Source organism: Rhincodon typus, chromosome 1 (genome assembly GCF_021869965.1).
Source record: "Rhincodon typus isolate 14 chromosome 1, sRhiTyp1.1, whole genome shotgun sequence".
Lineage (NCBI taxonomy): Eukaryota > Metazoa > Chordata > Chondrichthyes > Orectolobiformes > Rhincodontidae > Rhincodon > Rhincodon typus.
The window spans coordinates 151,202,027-151,211,021 of NC_063332.1; the positions used below are offsets into that span (position 1 = coordinate 151,202,027).

General features: G+C 38.6%; 1 protein-coding gene across 1 annotated transcript in view; it reads left to right on the plus strand.

Moving 5' to 3' along the window:
* Nucleotides 1-8,995, plus strand: part of inpp4b (inositol polyphosphate-4-phosphatase type II B) — a 718,933-nt gene that overhangs the window by 254,737 nt on the left and 455,201 nt on the right. Inside the window, exon 3 of the mRNA XM_048597564.1 lies at nt 558-642. Within this exon, the coding sequence (XP_048453521.1) occupies nt 558-642 (85 nt within the window). The remainder of the gene's footprint in view (nt 1-557; nt 643-8,995) is intronic.

Below are 8,995 nucleotides of genomic sequence, written 5' to 3' on the forward strand. Positions count from 1 at the left end.
ATACCGTGACCTGTCAAAGTGAAGCTGCCTGTTTGAAACTTTAAATAAATCTTGCCAGTTAAGTGTTGGTCATCATCTAATTGGTGTGTTCTCCATAGCACTGCCTCAGCCGATCAGATACGCTTGCTAACCAATCAGCACTGTCCTCTCACAGAGTATAGATATTGTTTTTCCTTTACATCAGTATCTTGCAAATTTTCCTGATATGTATATGATGAAAAACTTTGACAAAATGTCTCTTATCAGTAGTATGCAAGTTCTGTATTAGCAAATGCTTATTTTTAACCAACAATGTCAATTTCTTGCTTGAAAATTATCTTTTTTATTAAGTCTTATTAAAATTACATAAGTGAAACAAAGTCCCCTTGAACAATAAGCAGCAAATGAATTTGTCTGTTGACTTTACCCTCTTATAGGTTTGTTCTAATCCCTGTTGTTAATTTGATTGCAAGAGAGGTGGACTAAATCAATGGCTGCTGCATATTGTCAATGGGCATTCATCTAGGAGTTTAGTGGGGTTGCTCGGATTTTTAATTTTTCTCATTCATTTCTTGCAGACATCAGACCTTGCTGAGGTAATAATCCTGGAACGATGTGACATTGTGGAGTGCAGAGATAACAGGAGTGCAACATTCATTATCAGTGAGTATTGGCCAAAAATCATTTTGAATGATTTTAGCTTGACTTTTAGTGTCATGAAACACTTTAACATGTTTGATTATTTTCTAAGTTTTATAGTCCTTTATAATGAAAAATCACAAGACTCTATTTTAAAATTGATCAAGTAACCACATTGTAATAAATTTCGTGTCAAATATTTCAGCTGCATTTGGTTAAAATATTTTGCTTGAAACTAGAATCTAGATCATGAGTGCAATTGAAGTGCTAGGGAAAGATCTATGGACTCATAGACATTTACAGAACAGAAGGAGGCCATGGGCCTATCATGATCATATCACTTGACAACTGACTACATCAATTCCATTTTCCAGCTCTTAGCCCATTGTCCTGGAGACTATGTCAATGCAGTTAAACATCTAAATACTGCTGTAGTGTTATGAGATGTTTCAGACTGAATAACCTTTTCAGGCAGTGATTTTCAGACTCCCACCACTGTCTGAGTGAAACAAATTCTCCTCAACTCTCCTTCTAGTCTTCTACCTCTTACCTTAAATCTATGCCCCTGATTAATGACTCCTTTATTAATGGAAAAAGTGCCTCTCTATCCATCTTTTCTATGTCCCTCTTAATCTTGTACATCTCCTTCAGGTCCTCTCTCAACCTTCACCACTTCAAGGAAAATAACTCCAGCCTCCAATGTTTCCTTATATCCCAAATCCTCAAGTCCAGATAGCATCTTGACAGATATCCTCTGCACTCAATCACATCCTTCCAATAATGTGGTGGCCAGAACTGGACACAGTCTCCACTTGTGGCCTAACTTTTTATATACAGTCCCAGCATAACCCATCTGATCTTGTAGTCTGTGCCTCTGTAATAAAAACAAGTATCCCATATGTTGTCTTAACCACCTTATCAACGTGCCTTTCTACTTTCAGGGATCTGTGGATATGTATACAAAGGCCTCTGATGTTCAGTACTTCCCTGGTCCCTACTATTTATAGTGTGAAGTTAGATAATGCCTCCCCACACCCATTAACTCTCACTTTTCCTGTGCAGGCTGAATTCCATTCAACCACTCTGTTGATATCCTCCTGTGGTTTAAGGCTATCCCTCTTACTATTTACCACTCTATCAATGTTCATGGCATCCATGGTCTTTTTGATCGTTTCCCATACATTTAAGTCCAAATCATTAATATACATCACAAACATCAAGGGCAGCAGCACTGAACCCTGTGGAATCCCACTGCAAACAGACTTCCTGTCATAGGCACATCCCTCTACCATTCATACTCTGCTTCCTGTCACTGAACCAATTTGAATGCACCAAGCCACTTTGCTGTGGATTCCTTGGGTTCTTGTTATCTTGGTCAATCTGCAATGAGCGATCTTATCAAAAGCCTCATTAAAGTTCATGTAGGCTACCTCAAATGCATTGCCTATAATGACATTCCTGGTTACCACCTCAAAGAGAAAGATCAAATTTATGAAACATCACCATACTGGACTGTAATTTGCTTGTCTATCCCTTCGTCCATTCTTTAATAATGGGACAATGTTAGCCTCTGGAACCTCACTTGTGATCAGAGAGGATTTGATGTTGCTGGGGGTCCCTGATCAGTCTTACCTTGTCTCCCTCAACCTGAAATATATCTCATCTGGGCCTGCAGGTTTATCTGCCTTTAAAGCTCCTTAACCCATTAGCATTTCCTTTTTCTCTCTTTCTCTCTCTCTATCTCTCTCTCTCCCTTTCTCTCTCTCCCCCTGCTCGCTGTTAATTTCTTCTTATTTAACATTCCTCCACCCTGATGTCCATAACTGCATTGTCCTTTTCCATTATGAATACCGATGCAGAATAATTATTCAGGACTGTGTCAGTATCTTCCTCTTCCACACACACATGACCTTGATGGGCCCTCCTCTTTCCCTAGTTATTCTTTTGCAGCTTCTAAATTTAGAAAATAAAAACCTTTTGGATTTTCCATTACACTACCCATCAATGTTTTCTTATGCACTCTCTTAGCTTTCCTAATTTTATTTTTAAGTTCACCCTTACACTTTTTATAATCCTCTATAGTTTTGAGACCATGGTATCTGCCATAAGCTTTTCCTTTTTTCCTTAATCCTAACATTTATATCCTTTGACTTCCAGGGTTCTCTGGTTTTGGTCCTAATCTTTTGTTTTTATGGGAAAGTGTTTGCTCTATCCTCCTGCTATTTCCTCCTTGAATGCCTCCCAATGGTCTGACAGTTTTATCTGCAAGTAGATGCTCCCAGTCCACTTGAACTAAATTGTACCTTATCTTAGTAAATTAGCCTTTCCCCAGCTTAGAACTTTAGTCCAGCCCATCCCTATCTTTTTCTATAATTATCCTGAACCTAACTGAGCAATGGTCATTATCTCCAATGCTCCCCTACAGTGACACCTTCCATCTGACCAGACTCATATCTGAATATTAGGCCGAAATTTGCCCCCTCCCTTTTGGGGCTTTTCTGGCTAAAAATGTTCTCCTGAATGTAACTAGAGTTTTGTCTCTTCTCTATGTAATGCACTAAAACTATCTTAGTTAATATTTGGGTAGTTAAAATAACGGAGTATTACTTATTATTCTGACACTTCTTTGAAACGTGGTTGCATATTTAATTCTTTATCTTCCCGTGACAGTTCAGGGGGCCTGTTGTACAGATGTTTGTTGAGTCTTATTTAGTTTAGTTTAGAATCTGCTAGCTTTAGGTTGTTTTGGAGCAAAGTTGATTGTGTTTTTCAAAGTCTTAACAAATTTACTGCTCAACTAAGTGGCTGAATGTGCTAAAACTATGAAACATAATTGAAAACAGCAATTAATAACACCCAGGTTAATATATGTCTGAAGTACATTAAGATTTGATGAATTAATGGCTCAGTAAAGAAACACGTCTTATTTTTGTACTGAAATTTACAGACCAGGAAGATCTAGCATTTAATTTCAAAACTGCTAAATTACCTGATCACAGATGGTGCTGGTGAGGGTACAGCAATTGGATTGTTCTTCTTTGAGCAAAATCAACTGACTTGTTGATGTATTTATTTTTATAATAATAAGATTGGGTTCCTCATACTTTTTCTATGCAATTACTTTGCAATGTTTGTTGTCCAGTGAGAAATGGCTACTGTTAAACCATACAGCTGCACAAGTATAATTTAAATCCTTTGGAGAAGATTGAGAAAATGAAGGACTTCAAGGTTCATTAGCAGGCTGAGCAGTACAGTTAAAATATGTTGCACTATAATTATTAGACTTTTTATGTAGCATGTGATTTTGAAGTCATGTTCTGTGCCTTCCTCCTTGTGCAGGTTTTCCCTTGAGAAAGTTGCTTCCTCTGTTGCATTATCCACCAGCATATCTTCTTGCATACTCAGACTTTGGCTGACTGAGGAAGAGAGTCTTTGAGGACCAGGATCTCAAACTGAGATTGGGCAGTGATACTCACTCTCCAATATGCCTTGGAGACTCGAAACATGAACTTTGCTTTCTCTCCACAGATCCTGTCAGACCTGTTGAAGTTTTCCTGCAGTTTCTGTTTTTGTCTCCAATTCAGTGACAATTTGAAAGTGCCACTTGATAACATTGTTAATGATATCTTCCAATGCTGCTGATAATTAAAGATTGTTTGAATGTGTCCTGCTTTCTGTAGACAAAACAGGACAAAATGTAGTTGACAATATTCCATGTTGCTGAGTAGGTCTCAGTGTTGTAGCTATACTGGAGTACCTTGGCTAGGGATGCAGCTAGGTCTGGAGCACAAGTCTTTAGTACTATTGCTATCCTGATGTTGTCAGGGCCCATAGCATTTGTAGTATCCAGTCTCTTCAGTTCTTTCTTGACATCTCAAGGAATTAATCAAATTAGCTGAAGACTGGCATCTATGTTGAAGATTAGAGCCACTCTGCCTCATCTATACCACTATGTCACCATACATGATAGCTTGCACGCAAAGCAGCAGAAATAGAATGCATTAGATAAGGCTTAGTGATCCCACAGCCTTGGCGTCAGTTCAAACGTAGATAAAGAAACCTCCTGCTGATTACCGCTTACTATCCTTGTTGGGTGATGAAACAGTACAGCTCCGTGTTGAACACCATTTGGAGGAAGTACTGAGTGAGAGGGCGAGCATTCAGAATGTCCAATTCCAGTGTGGTGGATCAAGCTGGTCATATTCAGAAGGATATTGCTGCTGAACTGGATCTGTGGCACGTGGTGAGGGAACCAACAAAAGGCAAAAACCTGCTTAACTTCATCTTTGCTTGATGCGGATGCATGTGTGCATGACAGTATCAGTAGGAGTGAGCACACTACAGTCATCGTGGAGGCTAAGTCCAATCTAGGAATGACCTGTTGGTGGGTTCTATGACATTGCCTGCAAGATATAACTCTGAGTGAATGATTGTCAGGCCTCTGCTGACTGATCTGGCGGGTGGGGGGTTGCTCTTCCAATTTTGGTACAAGACTGTTAGTAGAGAGAGCTTCAGTGTTGACGGGAACAATTGTTGTTTTCAGCATGTAGATTGATGTTGGGTGGACCCACCTAGCTTCATTCCTTTCTTGAGATTTTGTAGCAGTTATATACAACTGAGTGGCTTGCTTGATCATTTTAACATTAACTTAAGAGTCCACCACATTGCTGTGGTTGTGGAGACACGTATAGACCAGACTAGATTAGGATGATGTCTTGGATCACAGTGTGTATCCGAGCGGTTTTTTTTCAGATTTGGTTAAATGCATTTAAGAGAAAGCTCGACAACAGCGATTTGCTTAAATATGAACATTTATTGGGCAATTATAAAAGATGGCAAAAAGAAAGGAACATTTTATTAAGTAAATAAAAGGAATGAAAAAGAGAAGGAAAAACAATAAACCTTACACCCTTTTGCCCGTCAGGGACCCCTCGATTGATGGCTGGTCTGGAGGCTGAGGTTGTTCCTGGCATTGTTCATGATACCGGTCCGAGTTGAAGTCCAACTCTTGGAACGAAACTCTCTCTCTCTTATACAGTGTAACAAACAGCCAGCACAGAGAACAGCAGATGCAGAAGACAAAACTACTTGCTAGTACAGAAAACACAGCTACAGAGAAACGAGCTGCAGGTGTCATCTTTGGCCCATAAAGGAATGTCCACAGGACTCATTTAAGGTCATGCAGCTTGTCGAATATCATGATTAACTTTCCAGGTCTATTTTCTCATCCTATACAATCTATTTTCTCATGCAGCTGTCGAATATCATCATTAACTTTTAGCCCTTTGGCCCGTCCTATACAGATGGTGGGTTTTTCTTGCTTAAAGGACATAGGTGAACCAGGTGGGCTTTTGTGCCAGTCAGCAATTTTTATATGATTGCCCTTAGTCTACCTTTTAATTCTATAATTCTTTTCATAGTGAATTCAAAATTCACCATCTACCATGGCAAAATTTGAATGTTTGTCACCCTGGATTACTAGCTCAGTCACTTTGTCACTATGCCAGTGTCTCCTCCATACTTCACATAATAAAGCTATAGTAAGCCATTTTATAAGAACTGATGTATTCTCTAGCAAACTACCTAGAAAGAAGGCATAAATGAAACTTGACATGAAGTCTGATAAGACTGAGATTTTTGGAAATTCTATACTTCTGTACTTTACACTGTCAGAATGTTATTGGAAATCCTTAACAAAATCTGCTGTTTCTCGTCAGTTTTTAGACAAGTAATAATAATCACGGAGTGCAATGAAATCAAAAATGGACAACGATGCAGGTGTGTTTGATGGGGAGTATTGGTGAGAAGTGTAAAATTTGTGAAAAATATCAGAAGTCACAACCAAGCACTATTGTAAATCTTCCAGGACAAAGCAGGTCATTTAATGGGCACTCAATCTGCCTCCATTAGCACTCTTCCCACTTGTAGTGCACCTAGCTGCACCTCCCAAATCTGTGATCTCTACCACAAGCAACAGATATATGAGAGCAAGTTTCCCACCACATCACTTACCCTTCTATCTTAGAATTAAGCGCTGTTCCTTAACTGTAACTTGGTCAAAATCCTGGAATTACCTTCCTGATAGTGCTTTGCCTAAATGTTCACTCATGTTTTACAATGTTTCAAGAATATCACTGTTTAACACCACCACTAAGCAGTTAGGGATGGACAATAAATATTATCCTGTTGTCCACATCCTGAAAATGAATAATGAAAAAAACTAGTACGAGTCTGTACAAAATGAGGTATAGAGACAATGACTGTTTTTAATTTTTAACAGTGATGGCAGCAACTGCCATTGTTGTGCTGAGGTAGATCTAATCACTTATTGATGTCAGGAACACATATCAGAAATTGAGCTCTAAGTACGGTCTAATTTGTAGCCAAAGTGACTTCCATTTTAATCATAATAGACTGAATTGACTGATAGATGAAGTGCTGGTTGAAAGGATTAAATATATATGATATCAATTTGAAGCCAGTAGTGGCAATTTTGTAGACTTTATGTGAGAACTTTAAAAATAATTTACCAAGTTAGCAGTATACTTTCTATTTATTGTGCCTACTTCTACATTTCAATGTAACTGTAATTGCAGTTTTTCAGATTTGATATCCTGGAGGTACCAGGAATGTTGTGGTCAGTTATATTTTGCTCTCTGGCTCTCATTTGAAGTTCCTGTGATCTATGACATTATCTGTTGAGCAGATTGTTGTGAGAATTGAAGCTGATTTTGAACGAGACAGTCTTGTGAAAGGATCAGAAGGAATGGCACTGTGCATGGATCACAGTAATCAGAAGACAATAGTTTCTGGTGTTTCTGATATAGTTGCTGTGTTTTCCAAATTAAGAATTGAGGTTTGTTGACCTTTGTTGTACAAATAAGATAACCTAGGACATAGCAACCATTTTACTGATTTTTTTTTCCAAGTGAACTTTGTAGTAATAAGTAAGAGTAAATAAGGCAATTAAGACTTAGAAATCAAAGGTTGAATTTCACTCAGATGATTGAATTCTGCTTCTCGGGTAAGAACAAGGAACAAACCTATTTAGCTGGCCAGATGGACTGTGGGCTGCATTTTGTCAGTAGCCGATTAAATGGTTGCTCCTGGGGGTAGCATCCTTATAAAGAACAACATTCTGCCTCAAACAGCCATCAGCCAATCAGAGTGCTGACCGTTCAAGCCCAGCAGCATCACCCCTATTGCTGGGACTGCACCGACAGCTTGACAGCCTCAAATTCGGAAAAATAGAATTTGAGAGTGGTGAGGGTGTCAAGAACAGGTAGCTAGTCACCAAAGATGGTGTTATAGTCAGAACTATTGGTGCATCTGCAGCCATTGCTATTGGGGTTCCTACCATGGACTATAAAAAAAGAGCTGAGCCACTCATATCATGCTGGGAGGCTATCAGGGTTTACTTGGTGGCGTTCCTACTGATGACGGGGTTCTTAGTTGTTACTCTCAGTAGAGGTGGGAAGAGTCTCTTGATTGGCTTCTTAAATACTCTGGTTAACCTCTGGCCAGGAAAGCAGTCTATCATCTTTCTTGCTGATTTTCCATGTATCTTGTCAGCCTTACTGATGTTCCTCAGTTCCCAAAACGTCAGTAAAGTCCAGCTCCAAGATTCAGATATTTACTTTTTACCTTATCCGCTGAAGATGAGCAGAGGTAATTTCTTTCCCTCTAAATGTTAACTTGTTCGCAAATATATATATATATATGTATATCTTAAAAACAGTAGAGGAGTAAAATTTGATAAACAAGGCATAACTCAAAGAGGAACTGATTTGTTTTTATCAAGCATGTGGACCAAATCTGGGATCTTTTTAAAGGATCCATTAAATTTAGAGATATAATGACGACTTTTTTTTCACAAGGCCATTGATGTTTTTGGAATTTAGTGGAATATCTCAGCTGCTATGCTGGAATTGGTCATAGCTGTCAAAATGTCAGCAGAGTTTTCAGAACAGATTGTTGGATGGCAATTGACCTGAAGCACCCTCAGTGAGGTGCAAGCTGTTAATAAATTTGTTTTTTAACTTTGTAGTTACAGAGCATCAACCCGGCAGGGAAAAGCATGAAGGAAAAGCTGGCTCGTTGCAATAACACGAAGTTATCACAGCACAGCTGAGCTATAAGGCCTACTGAGCACTGTCTTTATTTGTTCACAAATTTATGATATGGCATGTTGATAGTCAATGATTTGAACCAGGCCTTCCCTTGATTCATTTGTCCACATTCAGATTATGAGTACATCATCTTAAATTGAAAATATTGAATTTGTAGAAAGTATTAAATACACCATGTAAAACTTTCAAGAATATGATCAAATTAGTGTTGATTATACAATTGATTATTGATTGAATGGCACAATAAT